This window comes from Panthera pardus, unplaced genomic scaffold, assembly GCF_024362965.1.
Source record: "Panthera pardus isolate Hobbes unplaced genomic scaffold, ASM2436296v1 HiC_scaffold_6, whole genome shotgun sequence".
Taxonomy (NCBI): Eukaryota; Metazoa; Chordata; class Mammalia; order Carnivora; family Felidae; genus Panthera; species Panthera pardus.
The window spans coordinates 27,454,354-27,475,482 of NW_026526991.1; the positions used below are offsets into that span (position 1 = coordinate 27,454,354).

Sequence of the window (21,129 nt, forward strand, 5' to 3'; positions counted from 1 at the left end):
ACACACACACACACAATGGCCTATTACTCGGCAATCAAAAAGAATGAAATCTTGCCATTTGCAACTATGTGGATGGAACTGGAGGGTATTATGCTAAGTGAAATTAGTCAGAGAAAGACAAAAATCCTATGACTCCACTCATATGAGGACTTTAAGAGAAAAAACAGATCAACATAAGGGAAGGGAAACAAAAATAATATAAAAACAGGGAGGGGGACAAAACAGAAGAGACTCATAAGTATGGAGAACAAACTGAGGGTTACTGGAGGGGTTGTGGGAGGGGGATGGGCTAAATGGGTAAGGGGCACTAAGGAATCTACTCCTGAAATCATTGTTGCATTATATGCTAAGTAATTTGGATGTAAATTTTAAAAAAGAAAAAAGAAAATTAAAAAAAAAGAAAAAGGGTTAAATAAGAAAAAACAAAAAAAAATATGTTGATTTCACAACTACAAAAAACACTTGTTTCCTTTCTCTACTTACAACCCTTTTATTTTTTTAAGATTTTTTTATTTTTATTTTTAAGTAATCTCAACACCCAGCATGGGGCTTGAACCCACAACCCTGAGATAGAGAGTCACACACTCTACTGAATGTATCAGTCAGGAACCCCTACTTCTAACACTTCCAACACCCAATGTGCGGGGTTTTATTCCACACCAGGTAATTTGCCAATTCTCTGGATAGCAGTTGGGTGTCTGTTGGGAAAATGAATAGAATTTTACACCACAAGATGGCCGATGGGACTAAAACAAGCTCTGGTCTCTAGTTTAGAGACCCCTCTTCCGGGTTCTTTTTGCCCTGTTTGCCGCGCGAGTGAAAACCCATCACAGATATGGAAGCTGACAACTATAAATTACCCTTCCCCCCTTCATTCGGGGCTCAGATCTTGGAGAAACAGTCTCCTCTGAGACCGCTGGTGCTAAATAAATCTCCGATCCACCAAGATCTCCAAGTGCCGCTTGGTTTTTCCGCCAGCGTTCCCGCCTGGTTCTGTAACATGTCCTACCATTTAATTCAATTCTGATACAAACTACCTGGAGCCAGTGCAGACCCTCCAGGTTCAGGGCTCAGTCCACAAGATTGCCCCCACTTCAGACACCAGTCACAAGGTTCAGGTTGTCACCTTTACTTTGGACCAGTTGGCTATAAATTGGAGGTTCCCACAACACCCTCCTCAGGTTTGATAATTTGCTATAACAGCTCAAAGATCTCAGGGAAACTCTTTACTTACCATTACTGATTTATTATAAAAGATGCAACTCAGGAACAGCCAAATGGAAGGGATTCGTAGGGCAAGCTATGGGGGAAGGGGGAGGGGTTCCCTCTTCTCTGGGCATATCATTCTTCTAGCACCTTGGTGTGTTGGCTAACCTGGAAGCTCTCCTGGGTTTAGGATCTTTATAGAGGTTCTATTACATAGCTATGGTTGATTAAATCAATGACCATTAGTGATTAACTCTTTCAGTCCCTCTTCCCTACAGGAGGTGGGGGGGATGGGGGGCCTCAAAAATTGCAACCTTCTAATCATGCCTTGACCTTTCTGGAGATTAGCTCCTATGAGAAAGCTATCTAGGGACCCCCAACCACCAGTCATCCCATTATCACACAAAAAGACACTCAAGGGGCACCTGGGTGGCTCAGACCCTTGAGCATTCAACTCTTAATTCAGCTCAGGTCATGATTCCATGGTCCTGGGATTGGGCCCTGTGTTGGGCTCTGAGCTGAGCAGACTCAGTGTTCCATGCTGATTCATTCATTCATTCTCTTTCTCTCCCTCTGCACCTCTCCCCTGCTGGCTCTTGCTTTCTTTCAAGGGTCTTAGAAGCTTTGGTGTCAGGAAGTAGGGTCAAAGATTAAATATTAGAACAAAAGATGCTTCTAGCATCCTGCCAGTCAGGAAATTACAAGGGTCTTACAAACTCTGTGTCAGGATCTTGGTACAGAGACCAAGTATATATTTATTATGCCACATAGTTTTATCACCCTATGTTGGTCAAAGTATTTCCCATGTTGTCTGAAAATAAAGCACCCTGTGTCTGGAAAGATGGAAAAGTGTGTGCTTTGCTATGTTTGTCTGGAAATATTTAAGTGCAATAATCAATAGTGATTAATAATGTATTAGTTTTAGGTGTGACTATTTTGTTGCACTATAGACACACACACTAAAACACAGAACATGTTTGGAATAGAAACATATTATATCATATGCTTTACACTTTAGAAAAAACACTTACATTAACTCATTTGAAAAATAGTATTTGCTGCATCTTTTCAAACAATCTGGAAGTACTTTCCAAAAAGCACTCCATTCATTGCTTGGGTAGACAAGGTCAATTGCATTACTCCTTCTTTTCCTATTTAAATAATATTAAAGTTTTCTCTTCTTCTCAGGGTAAAACTTCTGAACCTCTTAGCTTGTGAATATTAGCAGAATGGTAGGACTCTGGAGCTGTGATTGTTGAGTTTAAATGATGACATGGTGCCTGGAAGTCAATTTGAAGTCCACGTCCTTGTTTTGGCACAGTGTTTATCTGTGACCTTATTATTTTTTCTTTATGAAACATACGCATTAATGTTGACTCAACTCATATACCTATTATTCGAATAGGACTTAAAATTCCTTAGGAGAATGGGCCACACATGTGCTTTAGAAAGACAAAGTGTATCATGTTAGCGACATCAGTCCATTAAATGTTGTTGTTATGGTCCAGAAAGGAGAACCCTAAACTTCTCTTGCCAACTCAAATTCCAGTTTCTTCCTATCCTTTCTTCTGATTCTATACTTTCTCTTTGGCTGAAATTGGAAGCAAAAAGGGAGTAGAGAAAGGAAAGCAGGGGTTGAAGAAGAGGAGGAAAGCCCAACAGACAGGTTAATCCTGTCTGCGATTCTCTGCTTTCACCCAGGGGCTAAGCTCTTCCAGCAGAAATGAAGATGCAGTCCAGGCTCGGCCGAGACCAGGGTCACGTTGACAAATGTGACGAAGCAGCCTGAGTTTTGGTCGCAGGTGCGCACCCCGCAACCCCTCCACCCGCCGAGGTCTGGGACCACCCCAGGCCGCGGCCCAGGTCCCTCCATCCACCTCCCGGCGGGCACGCGGTCGGCGCGCGGGCACGGCCTCTGACGGAGCGCGGGCGTGCGCTCGGCGGCCACGGCGTCCCCTTGCCCGCCGGAAGGAGCGGCGGCGCCAGCGTCCTGCCGCCTGTCCGTCACGCAGCCGCCCACGCCGCCGTCGCTTCGGATTGGTCGCAGGCCGGGCCGGGCCCCTTAGGGCCCCGCCCCCCGCGGATGGACAGGCCGGGAGGGCGTGGCGCGACGGGCGGGTCCGCCCAGCTGTCAGTTACGGGGGCGGCCCGGCCGGCGGGCGGGCGCTCGCTGGCTACCTCGTCTCTCGCTCGCGCGCGCTCCCTCTCGCCGCCTGTGGGGAAGTCGGGGCCGCCCGAGCGGCTGCCGCCACCGCCTCGCCCCGACCTCCTCCCCGGTCCCTTCCCGGCTCAGTCTCTCCCGCCCGCGCACCCCCGAGTAGTGAGTGGTCCCGCGTAAGGTCCGGAGAGTCACCGCGGCGGCCCGGGTGGTGTTTAAACCATGTTTAGGAGGATTTTGCAGAGGGTAAGAGAGTGAAACCGTCTTTCCGGCAGCACGTGAGCGGGAGAGCCCGAGTCCGGGGCTGCGGGCGCCGCCGCCGAGCTGAGGAGCCCAGGCGGCGGCGTGGACGCCCCTCCTCAGCGCGGGCTCCTTCCTTCTGTAGGCCCCGCAGCCCCGGGAGGCGGTTAGGCCTCGGCCGTCCTCTCCGGGGGCGGGCCGCGGGGGCAGGGAGGGCGGGTGGGGCGGCGGCGGCGGGGCGGCAGGCCGGAGCCCGGGCCGGCGCCGAGTCCCCGGCGGCCCCGCGCGCCCAGGCCCGGCGCCGCGCTCCCGCGCGGGGCTGTCAGTGCGATGGGCGGCGGGGCGGGAGGGTGTGGTGCCGGCGCGTTCCTTCCAGCTCCGGGAATGGCAACGCAAAGGGAGTTAGTGCGTCCAGACGGGTGGAGAGCGCCCCGTGGGAGATCGCGGGAGGCTTGCTCAGCCTCTGCATCCTTCGCGCCCACCGCGCCCCCCAACTTTGCACGCACCTGCCACTCTCGGCTGGACAGTATTGCAGGGTAATGTGGTTAAACCCGGCCTAGCTCGGGCCCAATCGTGGTACCGACACTTACTGGCAAAGTCAGCTGAGGAAGAAGATATTACTCACTCTTGGAACGCCCCCCCCCAACCCCCAGTTAAAAATGCGTTTCCCCCTCTCAGCCCAGGACCCTTTTTGAGCTCTCCAAGAATAAATTCGCAGTAAGCCTTATCCAGTGATATACGCATACTCCTTCACTTTCTGCCAGTGCTACTATCCCTATTGGAAATCTGGGGGGAAAAAAAAAAACAACAAAAAACCCTTAAGATATAAAAAATAAGAACATTGGAAAGCTGTAGGTGTGTTGTTTAGAAATCAGTTCCTGGAATAATAATAGGGCATATTTTCCTACAAGAGTTACTGTACTCAAGTTTTTGTTTTGGATAGCTTTTTTTTTTTTTTTTTTGAAAGTGATGGGGGTGTGCAACAAAATGTAAATGATTGAAAAGTTGGGGCCAAACTCATTAGATGGCTGCTGGGGAAGTAGCCTCACTAGTTCAAAGGACAAAAGACATTAGTGCGTTTGTAGTATTCAGCCAAGGAATGTGCCAAAGACAGTTGAGTCATCCACTATATGGAAAGGGAGTGTTCCTGGCTCCTGCATAGCTTTGTGAAATGTTCAAGTCATGTGAAACTTGGTCATCCGTCAGGGGGAGAAATAGTTAACTTTTGAATCTACCACCCCGTATTGACATTTGATGATTTTCTGCAGTGGTTTTGTCAGAGTCTTTTAAAATCTTGATAAGCCGATGATTTTGGCAGTAGCAAGGGCATGCCCTTTACCCTTGCCGTCAGTTCCTGTGTTCCATAGTAAAGACATCTGTGCATGATTTGCTTGTAGTACTTGGAGATTTTTCTTTTATGGGACCTGGAGGAACGGATTAGCTCATGCTTCAGATTGTGTTTCTGTCGTAGTTCCACATCTGAAAATTAGTTTGCCTATGGTCTGCTTTAAAGTTTATAAATAAAACAAAGTGTTTACTGACTTACCAGCAGCTTCTGGTAGGGTTGCCTGGCTGGCTCAGTCCGGGGAGCATGCGACTCTTGAGCCTGGGTTCAAGTTGTGAGTTCGAGCCCCATGTTGGGTGTAAAGATTACTTAAAAAAAAAAAAAAAAAGATTAATTAAAAAAAAAGTATTCTGGCATTTATAGATTCGTTTTCAGAAATATGGAATACTTTCCAGTACTCTTGGTTTAATGTTGTTAAGCATTACCATCATATTAGGACTATTTTTATATAAAGACCACGTGTTGATACATACACATCAACTGTGACCGAAGTTTTAATTAAAACTGCAAAATTGGAATTTATTCTGGTTATTACTGAGATGTGGTATAGAATCATCACATATGACTTAAGTCAGTTGAAGACTGACTTTCTTAACCAACGCGTTATTGACATTTGTGACTGGATAATTCTTTGTTGTGGGGGGCTGTCCTTTGAATCTGAGATGTTTAGCAGGATCCCTGGCTTCTCCTCACTTCAGACCAGTAGCACCCTTCCCCCATTCCCTTTCCCCTCGTGACAACCAAAAATATCTCTGTACTTTACCATATTCCCCTATGGACAAAATTGCCCTTGATTGAGAACCACTGTGTTAAATATGTATACTCTTTTATACGTATAAAATTTGAATTGTTTCTCAGTTACTTTTTGTTCCCTGTGTATTTATTGAGTGTCAGTAAATGTCAGACATATGCAAGGGGCTGGGAAACACTTGATAAATGGGTCCTCCCTTTAAAACTCACAGCCAGATAGAGGATGTCGACCATTTAAAAGTAATTACAGAGTGCCCTGGGTGCCACTCTGGGTCAGGGTGTTGGGACCATCAGGAAAACTTCTGGTAGGAGGACATATTCCTACAGTATATACCTTATTGACTCCACAGGTGGTATTCACTAACAAGTATAACTAGAATCTTTAAATTATGTAACATGGCAACCATTTTATTTTACCCCACCCTGATAATCTTATTTCTCGGCGGAGGTGATAAGATATTAAGATGAAAGTTGCTAATTTTGGGATTTGTTTGAAATGGTCTCCATGCTTTAACATTCTCTTTTTGGATGACCTTTTCATTTTAACTGCTGTTATTTTCTTCTGAATAGTGTCCTTTAAAAAGCATTTTTAAAGAAGAAACAGACAATGTGCTTGCAGTCAGTTGTAACTCTGAGTCACTGAACATCACCAATAAGGTCCCAGGGTACTTTACAGAAAATGTTTCTGTTTTCTTCTTCCTTTTTTTTTTTTTTTTTTTGTTTCCATTAGCTTACTATAAGTTGTCTTTCTGAGGCTTGAAAGGGTCTGATTTAGAAAAAAAATTCTTTTTATGGTTGCTTCAACATGTATGTATTGACTATTTTGCTTAATGGTCCTTTGAAGAGAAATACGAATTTAAAGTGCTTGATGACCATGGGGCGTCTGGCTGGTTTAATTGGTGGAATATGCAATTCTTCATCTTGGGGTTGTAGGTTTGAGCTCCACGTTGGGTATAGAGATTCCTTAAAAATAAAATCTTAAAAAAAATAATAAAGTGCTTGATGACCAGACAGATAGATGATCAGCATTTAGTACTTTAGGCAGTATGTAAACTTTGTTGCTATTTCTTTCTTAAGGAATTTACAGTGGTTTAATTAGAGTATTAGATTTCCTTTCGCTGGTATATGCCAATAACATTGCTAAAGAAAAAAATGGACTTAAGTATTCTAGAATTGTAGAAATAAAAGGCTTTTTTTATGGTCAGCAGGTCTATTTGATTTTAAAAATGAGGAAGTATAAACAGATTAAGTGATTTATCTAAGGGCAACACGGTTAGTAGATGTCAAAACTGAGCCAAGAGCCAGATTTTCCCAACTCAATCCATTTCTCTTTCTCTGGTACCCTGTTGCCCTTTCCACTACTACTCAATTGATATGGTTAGCACTCTGCTAATCACAGTGGAAGATATTGGGAAAATATGAGACATAACTTCTTCCTCAAGGATATGATTAAGTGCCAGAGAAATTGGTACAGACAACGAAGGCTGTAGTGGTACAAAAGAGGAAAGATCAGAATGATCCTGTGTGAGTGGGTAGTCTCCTTGGAGAAAATGAGCATGAGGTGGGGTTTTGAAGAATGTGTGTGTGTGTAGGAGAGGTCTTAGGAAGGTTTCTTTTTCGGAAGGAGTTACAGTATAAGTAAAGATGCAGAGATGGGAATGAGTTCGTTCTTCCTGCCTTCCTCCTTCCTTTACATATTACTTTTCAGTAAGCAGATATTTGTAACACTTGGCTATGTGCTAGAAACTGGGGATACAACAGTGAGTAAGATACAGTCCTTACACTCAAGTAGCTTACACCAAGTGACTTTTAGAAGAGATCTGTTTACAGCACAGAGAAATTGAGAGAAATTTACAAAGATAGTGTGACACCCCATTGTGGAGATTCTTGATCTTCTAGCTCATCCCTGTTCAATGCAAATGTGAATTTCATATGTAATTTGAAGTTTCTAGTAGCCACATTTAAAGTAAGAAGAGGTGAAAAAAAAATAAAGTAAAAAGAGGTGAAATTAATTTTTAAAACATATTTCTTTTGACCATGTATCTAAAATATTCAATATAAAAATTATGATATATCTTACATTCTCTCTCTCTCTGTTTTTTAACTAGGTATCTGAAATCTGGTGTGTATTTTGTACTAACAGCATATCTCAATTTGTACTAATCATATTTCAATTATTCTATAGCCCTGTGTATTGGGTGATGCCGTTTTAGTTGAATGCATATTTAACTTTTAACTTTTTATTTGGAACTAGTTTCAAACTTACAAAAAGTTGCAAGAATAAAATAATAGGAACAAGGAACAGCTTAAAAAAATTTTTTTTTCAAGTTTATTTATTTATTTTGAGACAGAGAGAGAGAAAGGACAGAGGAGGGGCAGAGAGAGAGGGAGAGAGAGTGAATCCCAAGCAGGCTTTCAGATGTGGGGCTTGAACTCACAAACTGTGAGATCATGACCTGGGCTGAGATTAAGAGTCAGATGTTTAACCTACTGAGCACCTAGGTGCCACTACAAGGAACATTTTTCTCACTTTCTTCTCTCTTCTTTTTCTGTGTCTTTTTTTTTTTTTTTTTCTTCTTCTCTGACTCATTTGAGGATCAATTATGGTCTTTTACCCCTGAATACTTCAATGAAGAATAGGAATATTTATTTACATAGCCACTGTATAGTTGCCAACTTTATAAATATACTTTGGTTCAGTTACTATCTATAATTCCAGTTTTGTCAGTTGATCTGGTATGTCCTTTGTAACATTTTGCCCTCACCAGTTTAGGGTCCAGTTAGGATTAGGTATTATATTTAGTTGTCATATTGCTATAGTCTCTTTTTATCTGGAACATTTCCACGGCATTTGTTTGTATTTATGAAGAGTACAGATCCCCTCCTGCTTTTTTCCCCCTACACTGTTCTTCATGTTATGTTTATGTGATATTTTCTTGTGATTAGATTGAGATTATGCATTCTTGGCCAGGATGTTGCCTAGAACATGTTGCCTCACATCTGGAGACCCAGGGTGTCTTTCTGTCCTTCGTAGGTGCTGTTAGATTTGATTACCTTGTCAAAGGTCAAGGTGTAGCCCATTTTTGACTGTATAATACTATTCTTTCTTCTTTTGCCATTAGTAGGCATCTACTTATAAGACCCTGCAAATATCTTGCTCCTTATCAAAAATTTCCCTTAAATTTAGCATCCATTGTTCATTCTTTGTTGTTCATTGCCTATCTAGTCTTCACCATAATGACTGCAAAATGATGATTTTCCCACTCCAGCATTCCCTTCTCCTTCACCAATTGGTCATTGGGTTTCCCGTTCCTCCTTCCCTCTCTCCCTCCCTCTCCATTTCCTTTCTGTCAGCTTCCTTTTTTCTTTACTAATTTCAGTTTTTAAAAATGGTTTATAACTCATCACTGTTCTTAATTATTTTGGTGCTCTAATTGTGTCAGATTTGAACAGTGGGAGCCCATTAGGGTGGCCCTGTGTCCTTTTGACATTCTCCAATAATTTTTTTTTAACCTCTTCGCTACTTTTTGGTATAACAGTGTATTCTAAGCTCATCCATTACTCTTTCCTAGCCCTGAAAATAGCCAATTCTCTGAGGAGCTCTGTTTCTTTTAGTGGGGATCCAGATCTGGGGTAACTTTTCTTCTTGTTTATTTCAGCAGACAAATCTGACATTTTGAACTTTATTCTGTAGGCATTATGAAATCAATAAGATTTTATTAAGCAGGGGTGCCTGGCTGGCTCAGTTGTAAGAGAATGCAATACTTGGTCTTGGGGTTGTGTGTTCGAGCCCATATTGGGTGTAGAGATTACAAAAATAAAATCTAAAAAAAAAAAAAGGTTTTATTAAGCAGTGAAATATATCTGGTATGCAAGACAGGCAAAATTTTCCTCTACCTTCTTAGGGTGTGTCTGGCTGGGCCTAAGAATTTAACTGACATAAGGCAGACTAACAGGAGAAAAGCATGCAAGTTTTATTAAAATTTTACATGTATATGAGAAGCTTCACAAGAGTATGAGGACCCAAAGAAGTGACCAGACCAGGTGTTTATACCTTGTAGACAAAGAAACAATACGTTTGTGAAGAACTGACAAGACAGTGGGTTTGGGTTAGGGGTAGTAAGTGGTGAAGAAGTAGCCAAGAAGATAAAGGTCAGTTTAAGAGGTTTGTTTATGCAGATTTCTCAGTTCCAAATTCTCTGTGTCTACTGATGAGAAAATCTTTTTTCCTCCTGGTACAGCGAGGGTGCCTCTCACATGAGAGTTTTATCTCTTGCTTTCAAAAAGAAAAAAGAGGGTCAGAGTGTTCTTATACCTGCTGTTGTAGTGCCTTTAATTAAAGATAATCAATATGCTAACCGGGCATATTTTGGAATGACATTCTGGCTTTCTTCAGGCACAGAGTTGGGAGTTAAAAAGTTTGTGGAATGAGTATGAAAGGAATGTTTTAAGGAAGAGTAATTTGTCAGTGTTGCATGTGATGGATTAAAACCATAGGAGAGTATAGGTAGAGATGAGATAGGAGAGATTTTGATATTTTAGGCGCTCAGAAATTAGAATTTACATTAGAATGATGACAGTGTGTGCAGGAAAAGGTAATGTATAAGGAAGACCTTTTGAACATATCTCTTCCTCACATGCGTAGTATGGGCCCACTGTGTGTTGTGGACACACTGATGAGTAAAAGACATAAACCCCCGTGGAGCTTGGTGTAAGAGAAACTGTTCAAAAATCCCATAGCTATATGGTCATGTGGGTGAGTCTTAGGAAGGAAAAGCACAGGGAGCCCCAAGAGCATACAGCAAGAGGGACCTGATCTAAACTAAGATGTTAGGGAAGGCTTCCTAGATTGGTTACACACTTAAGTTTGATGCAGTTACTACTAATTTATGAAACACATTTTAAAAAGTGGTATTATTTTCTCTCTGTGGAGATTTATTTTTAGTGTGTTAAGAATAGCGATTGAGATACAAAAGAACCAGGGCTCGAACTAAGTTTTCTCTTCTTATCCTGGTGGTCTTTTGCTTGAGCTAAAGAGAGAGTATAATTAGTGGTTAACAGTCTGAACTCTTGAGCCAGACTGTCTAGGGTGATATTGTTTCCTAGTTACTAGCTGAGTAGCTTTGGGCAAGTTACTTGATTTCTCTGTCTCCTTAATAATAATAGTACCTGTCTCATAGGGTTGTTGTGAGGGGGTACTGAATTAATACACGTAAACGTCTGTGACAGTACCTGGCACAGAGTAACTACCTCTCTATAAATGTTAGCTATTGCTGATGTTGGTATTTTGTTACTATATACTCCAGGTTTCTTCAAGGAACACTTTTCTTATCAATCTCCTTGTGTATGTGTGTGTGTACATGTGTGTACAGTCATTCATCATACTATTGGGCATTTATTCTGTGCAAATTGCTGGGCTTGGGGATAAAAAACTCTTGCGGAGTTTTAATGAGGGAGACAGATACTTAAATAATTACAAAGTAATTTGGAAGATGTTGGGGCACCTGGGTGGCTCAGTTGGTTAAGCCTCCAACTCTCAGTTTAGGCTCAGGTCATGATCTCACAGTTTGTGAGTTCGAGCCCCACATCGGGCTCTGGGCTGACAGTGCAGAGCCTCCTTGGGATTCTCTCTGTCTCTCTCTGTCTCTCTGTCTCTCTCTGTCTCTCTGTTTCTCTCTTCCTCTCTCTCTCTCCCTGACCTTCCCTGCTCATGTGCGCTCTCCCTCTTTCAAAATAAATAAATAAAAACTAAAAAAACCCACAATGTAATGTGCTAAGTGTTAATAGATACACAGAGGAAGAGTTTGTGAGCACAAAAGAAAGAGTAATTCTGTGAGGGGAGGGGTAGGTGGAGACTGTTGAAGGCCTTACGGACACTGGCAGTGACAGGCCAAGAGGAGCAAGGGAGAGGAGCCATCTTTAGAGATGGGGGCCAAGCAAACACAAGAGCATGAAATAGCGAGCACAGCATTAGGGGAATTGTGAACATTTCTGTATGTGGATGGGGGTAGTTATAAGAGATGAGACTGGAAAGTTTTGGTCTATATACCATAGGCGATAAGGAGCCTTGGAATTTTTTAAATGATGAAATCTGTAATAAGGAAAACCCTCCAAAAATATTTTTTCCAGGTAATCTTTATAAAAAGTAAATTGGGTAAACCACTCTTTTGTCTAAAATCTGTTGGTGACTAATCACTGCCCACAGGAGATGTCCAAACTTTTTACTTTGGCACACAAAGCCCATAATGCTCTGGTCCCTTTATAGGATTTCAGGCTCATCTCCGTCTACTGCACATGCTCTGCCCCTGCCTTTCTCACCAGTTGTGTTTCCCACCAGTTGTGTTTACCCTGTTCTCTCATCCCTTCATACCTCTGTAGAAGTGCTTCGTTCTGCTCACAGTGTCCTACCATCACTTGTAGGCATTGCTCAGTTCAGATGACACTGGGACTTACTTGCCTGCTTTTTTTTTTTTTTCCCCTACTCTTCTCCCAAAACATCCCATACTAATTAGGAGAACAAGCTTTTGGTATTAGACTGTCATTTAAGGTCTGGGCTCCTCCACTCATGAGGGTGAGATCTTGCACAAAATTTCAGGCTCTCTGAGACCCAGTTGCTTTATCTGTAAATGGAGGATTTTATATACCTCAAGTGTTGTGGAAGGATTAAATGCAATAATGTTCATGAAGCACTCACTACAGGATCTAGCATTCAGTACACATTTAGTATTTAAGAGCTATTATACTTCAGGTCTCTAGAAAAATTTTTATGTTGTTTTTGTAATTTGTTTACTTGACTATTTGTCTACTAGACTTGAGCTCTCTTATGGTGGGGATTTTGTTTTCTTTTTTAGTGGGTAGGCTCTAAGTTAGTGTTTGATGCTTGGTGGTTTTTCACTAACATACTCTGACTACTTGGTGGCTGTGTAGAGAGGATGGCTCCATTAGGGGAGAGACTGGCTAGAGAATAATAACTTTTTATTCCTAAAATTGCTGCACATTAGAATCATTTGGAATTCTTATCCAAATTCTTCCATTGAAACAGAATTTCTGGATCTCTAGTTTTCAGTTCAGGAGATGGTTAAAGCTTGAATTTAGCCAATGGTTTTGGGGATAGAGAAAGAATAGAATGATTTTCAAGAAAATTAAGGCGTAAAATTGATAGGGTTTTTGGACTTGTGAGTAGTTTGGGTAACTGAGAGGATGATGGAATGGACTAAGGTAAAGAGTAGAGGAGGAAGAAGAGCAGGTTTGGGGAGGAAGATGAATGTGAACTAGAGGTGTGGCCATCCCAGTGGAGATGTTCACGAGGCAGGTGGAAATATAGGTCCAACACACAGGAGACAAGTGGAGGCAAGTATTAGATACGTACAGATGTTGTAGAGAAGTCAAGTCAAATAAGGACAGAGAAGTGTCCACTGAATGGAACAGTTGAGTCATACCTAGTTCAGTTTCGGGAGAGTCATAGGGATAAATTGGGAAGTAAGGAAGTAGAAGCAGGGAGCACAGATTACTTCCTGAGGAATATAGAGTAGAGGAAGCAGAAACTAATTTAATATTAAATGCATGAATGAAATTTGTCATCCTTAGACCACGTTCTAATAAATGATTTTTATCTTATTTTAAAGTTTAAAAAAAATTTTTTTTAATGTTTATTTTTGAGACAGAGAGAGACAGAGCATGAACAGGGGAGGGGCAGAGAGAGAGGGAGACACAGAATCTGAAGCAGGATCCGGGCTCTGAGCTGTCAGCACAGAGCCCGACGCAGGGCTTGAACTCACAGACCGTGAGATCATGACCTGAGCCGAAGTCGGATGCTTAACCGACTGAGCCACCCAGGGACCCCTGTTTTTTTTTTTTTTTTTTTAGAGAGAGAGAGAGAGAGAGAGAGAGAGAGAGAAAGCACAAGTGGGGGAAGGGGCAGAGAGAGAGGAAGAGCAAGAGAATCCGAAGCAGGCTCCACACACCCTGCCAGCGTGGAGCCCAATGTGTGGCTTGAATCCATGAACTGTGAGATCATGACCCAAGTTGCTTAACCAACTGACCCACCCAGGTACCCCTAATGATTTTTATTTTCAAGAATTATAAACTTCAAATCAGTTTAAGTTGAAAGGGGGATTTATTGTAAAATTTCAAAGTGATCCATGAATAAGAATTGCTATACAGTTGGGTCTGAAGAGAATGGTGTCAGGGACAGAGGGAGTTTTTCTCTTTGTCTCACTCTTTCGTGGACCACTGGCATCATTGTGTCTCTGTGTCCATCCTCCTCATTGCTGCCTACTCAGTATGCTCAAGACCCCAAATGGTCATCTGACCACATAGTTCTACTTACTTTTCACCTTAGTTTTGTGTAGCCAACTGACTCAGTGTCTCAATTCCCAAAATCCGAGAGAAGACTAAAATGTCCTCAGCATCTTTTCTTGTTGGGTTGTGCATAGGTCTCTGGCTGGCCAAAGGTGTTCATTGACGGTTTAGTCAACTGAGGTTGGAAGTGGAGTTGGTCATATGATACTTAGGACTGTTCCTTCTAAGAGTGGTATCATGAAACACACATTTTGCATATCATTCTTCTAGAAATAAGCTTTACCATGGCTCTGAAATAGTGATAATAGTTATGATTAAGTTCATTTGGTTCTAGGAATAAAGGATCCATCAGCTTAGCTCAAAAATAGCATAGTAGTGGTTATAAGGATGCACTTGGCAATAAGATGGAATTTCATAGAATTTCAAAACCAAACATTTAATATGGTGCTGAGCCTCTCAGACACTTTTACTGGAAGGCTTTGAAGGCTCTAAGGCAGTGCTATTCGGAACTTCATGACAGGGCTTTATAGATTATCACTCTAGAGTTGAGCTATTAAAGGACTCAGTAACTCTTCATATATTTGTGTCCCCTATATCTATCTACTTTTGATTTTGCTCTCAGCTAATTTTCTTACCCTCTATTCTAGTTTTTTTTTTTTTCTTCATGGCTTCTACATACTCAGAGTCTATGGTCTTTTGAAACCTTAGCTGGTTTATAGCTTTGATTTGCTGAAGTCTTTCATGTACTTTTACTTTATCTCCTGACTACACTGTCTATCTATTTAGTGCCAGTTTATGTGGCTAATTGATCACTTTTCTTCATGGTTTGCAGTTCAAAGGCCTAATAAGCATGGAACTCAGCAGTAGTTCATTCTTGGTATTGGGGTGCTTTTTTTTTTTTTCTTTTTTTCTTTTTTTTCTTTTTTTTGCCACTCGGCCATGTTATTGGCTGCTAGCTAGCTTGTGAATATTTGCTATCTGGTCCAGGTGATCACATCTTTTGTCATGGCAGTAGACATGGGGTCATATAACCTGGCTGTCTTGGACTGTATTCTCAACCTGGGCTATGGTAGGATAGTTTACTTTAGGATGGAACCGTGGCCATTGCCTGTACTATGATTGATTGACATATTTAATACAATAACATGAATAATTTAGTTGCACTGACATCTGTTTAAGTGTTGCATGGACTGTAGCAGTAGTTGAAATTTAAAACCACCCTTTCCCCCGTCATTTCAGTTTTTAATATCAGACTATGGCTAAGTTTTACATAAATATGCTAATATAAAAGTTTTTAGAGTTTCATTGATACTTTATTTGGACTTTATTGGCTAAATAATATTTGGAAAATGTATTAAGAATTTCTGTCTTTATACAGTGCTATGTCAGAATACATTGTCTTGTGAGATGGATTAAATGGTAAATCATATTGAGTCAGATCTCTGATAAGGAAGTATGCATTTATTTTGTCCTGTGAAACATTTTTTTAATTTAACCTCATATCTGCTTGTACCTTTTGAATGTTTGAAGCAATGATCTAGTTTTAAAATAAAAATATTTAAAAATAATAAAATATGTTTCTGGTTATGAAAATAAACCATGTATATCATAGAAGTTTGAATATATCAGAAAAGGAAAATTGAGAAGCAACAGGGCTATAGCATTGTGGATGGTTTAACATTAAGAGCACAAGCTTTGAAGTCAGATGGAATCCCAGCTTTATGCATTATTACATTAAAAAATACATTTTTTAATGTTTATTTATTTATTTTTTTTCAACGTTTTTTTTTTATTTATTTTTGGGACAGAGAGAGACAGAGCATGAACGGGGGAGGGGCAGAGAGAGAGAGGGAGACACAGAATCGGAAACAGGCTCCAGGCTCCGAGCCATCAGCCCAGAGCCTGACGCGGGGCTCGAACTCACGGACCGCAAGATCGTGACCTGGCTGAAGTCGGACGCTTAACCGACTGCGCCACCCAGGCGCCCCTTTAATGTTTATTTTTGAGAGAGAGAGAGAGAGAGAGAGACAGTGTAAACAGGCAGGGGGCAGAGAGAGAGGGAGACAGAGAATCCGAAGCAGGCTCCGGGCTCTGAGCTGTCAACACAGAGCCCAATGTGGGACTCATACTTGCGAACTGTGAGATCATGACCTGTGCCGAAGTTGGACACTTAACCGACTGAGCCACCCAGGCGCCCCAGTGTGTTATTATATTTGTAAGCTTAGCTGACAATTTATTTAACTTTCTTTAACTGTATTTCCCCCCTTGGCTAAATGGGAACAATCCCTTTGACTTTATTCAAGGATTGTTAAAAGCATTAAATGATATAGTGTAGACAAAGTGCTTGGCATTATGCCTGTCATAGAGGTTATATGTTAGCTATTGTTAATAGAAAGATAGAATATTTCATTTAGCAGATGACCGATTGACATTTTTTTTAGTATAAAATTCAAGTTTCTTACTTGCATCATTTTAAAAATGCAAATAATCTAGAAGAAGTAGATACTCTGAGCTTTACAATAAGATTCATGGGTTATTTTGATTTTGTTAAATTTTTGAGTATAAAAGCACCTGGGCAAGAAGAAATATCCCTGAATTTGAATCAGAAGACTTGAGTTCATGTTCTCTATCTCTGCAGTCAGTGTGATCTTAGGCAAATCATGGAGTTTCTCTTGACTTCACTTTCCTTATCTGTCCACTGAGGGCATCATCACCTAGGCAATTTCTAAAGTGCTTTTCAGGGTAAGCCTGTTACTTGAAAACCAAAAGAGTACCAAGATTTTGAGTCTGCAGCTCATTTGCAGCCCTGAGGTAGCATTTTAAGTGTTATATAACAAATCAAAATAACTTTTAACCTATTTTCTAGCATCTTTGCTAAGGAAAAAAAAACCTGTCTTTAGAGCAAGAATTCAGTGATAAAATTTGATAACTCGTGTAAGGTTACTGTCACAGCACTGCCATGTAGTAGTTTTCAGAAGATAGTAGGTCCCCTTCTCTACTGAGATCTTCCTTGCCCCCAGCATGCAGCCCTTTATAAGTATCTCAGATGCAAGTAAGGGACATTCATTACAGTAGATGCTTTGATGCAGCACCTAGATCTTCCTTTAAGATGGAGTCACATTCCCCTAGCTGCCTGGAGTCATGGCTGCCGATGGCTCTTGGCTGCATCCTTCTCTGGGAGTTGCCCTAACAGAAAGAAGCTGCCTGATCCAAGATTATGTCCCTTTCCTGGAAACAGCCTGTACTTCATTACTGGTTGATGTGGAGAATACAAAGAATCCTCCTCTTGCCTTGGTTAGGGACTTCTGTGAAGGACCATCCAGCTTTAGGACTCTTGGTGGGATTAACTAAGGCCACTGTTGTAATTGTGCTACTGATTAGCGCTGTTCGTCTGCTTTCTCTGCCCCGTCATATTGCCCCTGTGCCCGTACGGGTGTTCTTGGGAGCATTGCCCAGTAAAACTGCTTGTAGTTTTCAGGGCCTCAGAGTCTGTTTCCTTGGGAGCCCAGATTATGAATCCTCTGCTATTTGGATAGTGTGTCTTAGAGATTTTTGTGTCATAAAACATGATTATATTCAGGATGGATTTTAATTTTATTATCTTTGTGTTCTACTTCTTTAAACTGATCCTCTATAGATCTCTTAGAAAAGGAATCTGTAGTCAGTAGATTAGAATTTGTTAGATTCTAAAGTACCATGCAAGACTATTTGCTGGGATTTTAAGTGTGGCACACTGATGCTCTGTTCAGGAGGTTTTATTATCAGCACCATTCCCAGTTCCCTCAACAGATTTTAAGACTTAAAGAATGAAAAGTGGCTTCTTCTTTTTATTTTTGTAATGTTTATTTATTTTTGAGAGAAAGAGACCAGTGTGAGTGGGGTAAGGGCAGAGAGAGAGGGAGACACAGAATCTGAAGCACGCTTCAGGCTCCGAGCTGTCAGCACAGAGCCTGACGTGGGGCCCGAGCTCATGAACTGTGAGATCATGACCTGAGCTGAAGTTGGACGCTATCCGACTGAGCCACCCAGGTGCCCTGAAAAGTGGCCTCTTCTTAAAACTAGATTTTGAACCCTATTTTGGTATATTTTTGTGTCTGCCTATCTGTATTTTTTGAATCAAAACACCTGATACTCTAAATTTGCTTCAAATATATAGCTCAATTGTGATTATATGTTAGATATTTAAAAAATGTTGGATATTAAATACTTTTACTCCTTTACTTAATATTGACTTAATTGTATGATGTCTGTAAGCCCAATTTAGTTACTAATAACTTATCTGTAATTAGTTTTAATAGTCTCAGTCTCTTACTGATTTGACTGCCTTTTTCTTTTTCTTTTTCTTTTTTTTTCTTTTTGACTGGCTGCTTTTGAGAGATGTTACTTTCACATAACCATTAATAACTGGTAAAAGTTTTAGAGTTTTGAAAGTGTCCATAAGAAAGCAAAGTGTATATAGAGATTGGAAATATAGTTGATTGTTTCTGTGTTTTTCTTCCTGTTTATTTTGAGAGAGAATGAGGGAGCACAGGGGAGGAGCGGAGAGAAAGAGAGAGAGAATCCCAAGCAGGCTCCTTGCTATCAGCACACAGCCCCACATGGGAATTGATCTCATGGGCCATGAGATCATGACCTGAGCCAAAAAGGAGCTGGAAGCTTAACTGACCGAACACCCAGGCGCCCCTGGACGTGCTTTTAAGTTAGCCAATTTAGGACTCAAATGAATCATGGAATGAGAATTTTAGAGCTGGAAGGACCCGTGATCTTGTCCTGTCCCTGTAATTCTTCCTTGAAGAAGTTGAGATTAGAGAAATTGTCTTGATGGGGATCAGACAGATGACCAAGAAATGTTTTGGTTAGTAGAGAGAATATTGAATTGGGACCTGGGAAACCTGTTTTAATTGCAACTTTACCATTACCAGAGTGATGTCAATCAAGTAAGCTTAGTTTCTAGGGCTAGTTTCATCATCTATGAAGTGATACAATTGGAATATAATTTCTGAGATGTTTTCCAATTTTTAAACTTTGTTTCTCGTCTTAATGATATGAATGACTACTATGTACAGTATATCTACCAAATGCTAGGCAGTGTTTTAAACATTTTAAGTGTATTATTTCATGTAATTCTTACAACAGTTCTGTGAGGCTGACATTATTAGTTCCACTTTACAAATGGGAATTTGGGGCTTAGAGAAGTTAAATAAATCTACAAAGCTTCTTAGTGGGTAACTGGAATGAATGCAGATCTGTGAGACTCCGGCTTCTGTATTCTGAATCACTATTCCTAGATTTAGGTGGACTTTTGCTTTTGGAACACTTAATAGGCACTGCTGAAAATAGGAGCCAGTTGCATTAGGTAAATATATGCTTCTGACACCCGTCTCTGGCATAGGGTAGTATTGTGTGTCAGTATGTTAGCCAGGAAAGACTTAGGATTCAGAAGTATATTGTGTGTTAGTACCTAGGAAATTTTGGAGAGGATTGAAATTAGATACAACCGGGGGATAGCCTCTTAGAAGCCCCTTTGAAAGCCAAATTGAATAGGAATTGCACTCAATTTAGCATTAATAATTTAACAACATGAGTGATTGTATTTGCTTACTCATTAAAGTTGTAGGATGGTTCCAGGTTAGGTGGAATTGCTCACATTTCAGAAAGTAGGAATTGTTCTCAGTTCAAAGCTGATGAAAATGAGTTAGTTAAATGTGGTATGTTGGCAAAGAAGCTTGCCATTTTTAAAAATTATTTATTTATTTATCTTAAGTAACCTCTCCACCCAGCACGGGGCTGGAACTCATGACCCCGAGATCAAGAGTCACACACTCTACCGATTGAGCCAGCCAGATGTCCTGAGAAGCTTACTATTATTGTATGTGGTTGTATGATGGATAGAGAAGCTTCCGTGAAGTCATTGGTACCAGAAGTTTTCTAGGTCATATTATTGCAAAAGTCTGAGTAAGCTTTCTTCCTTCAGGATATATTCTGTTTTAAGAAGGCAGAGAAATAAGAAGGAAGTTTCAGGACAAAAAAAAAAGTAATTAGCAAAAATGAATTATGAAACAAGTTTAAAGGTGTTAGAATTATAATGGAGATGAGAATATAGAGTATTAGTGACCATTTTCAAGGTTGAAGACTTAGAGCAAGTAAGAAGGACTTAAGAGACAAATTTTACGTGAAGTTTGAGGCTGACAGCCAGGAGTTAGAATTAGGAATACAGGAGGTGTGAAATGAAAAGTAGAAGGTCCCCTCCCTAGGGAACACTGGTAATAGTGTCTTTGTATTTTTCCACAATTTTCTGACGCATATATCCATTAATATTATACAGATATGATCATAGTCTTCATATTGGGTTTTAATTTTTTTCACTTAATATAGTTTGGAGATCTTTAAGTACCAGCACTTTCAGAACTACTTCTTTTATTATTTGTTTATTTTTAATAACTACGTTATATTCTATGGATTAGCAAAATATGGCTAGTCCCCTGTTCTTTCCTTTTACTCCCTAGGCTTCTTGGGCTTACTTAGGTCTGTTTACTAGGACTATTTTTGGCAAACTTGATAAAAGATTTTTTTGGTGGTGGTAGTAGGGTTATGTAGTTATATCTTTGACTTGCTTACTTTTCTGGGAAGGTAAATCCCAGAAGAAAAGCCACCTCTACTCTGGAAAAATAAAGGATACAGAAATGGGGAAAATGTAGTTCTTGGGAGGTACAGCTTTTGTTTCCAGTGCTTTTGAGGATGGGTTCACTAGTTTTAAAACCTCTTGTGGGATGAAACTGTTGAAATGTTGATGGGTCAAAAATGAATTGCTAGTTTTATACAGTTCTTTATATTAAGTATGTAATTTAAAGGCTCTTTAACTTTTTCACCATTCAGCTCCTTTCTTTTTTTCTCAGATGCAGGAGTTGTCATCAGATCCAGATACCTGACTTTTATTTATAAATTCATGTCTCAAGCATACCATTTTGGGAAAGAATCTTACTATGTTTTTTAGAGTAGGGTAGATAATAGATGATAGAATCGTTAAAACATGAGAATCTTATGGATTTTAAATGAACACAATAAAGACAGACTCTGGATAAGTTTAGAACGTTTTAGAAGGTTACATTTTGGGAAAATGTGACAGGAA

General features: G+C 40.6%; 1 protein-coding gene across 4 annotated transcripts in view; it reads left to right on the forward strand.

Annotated features, from left to right (window-relative positions):
• Positions 1–3,341: 3,341 nt before the first annotated feature.
• Positions 3,342–21,129, forward strand: part of EEA1 (early endosome antigen 1) — a 114,443-nt gene continuing 96,655 nt past the window's right edge. For 3 of the 4 annotated variants that reach the window (XM_019446419.2, XM_019446420.2, XM_019446421.2), the window contains exon 1: positions 3,342–3,610. In XM_019446419.2, the coding sequence (XP_019301964.1) occupies positions 3,587–3,610 (24 nt within the window). In that variant the 5' untranslated portion in view covers positions 3,342–3,586. The remainder of the gene's footprint in view (positions 3,611–21,129) is intronic. The other variant, XM_019446422.2, reaches the window with a different exon arrangement.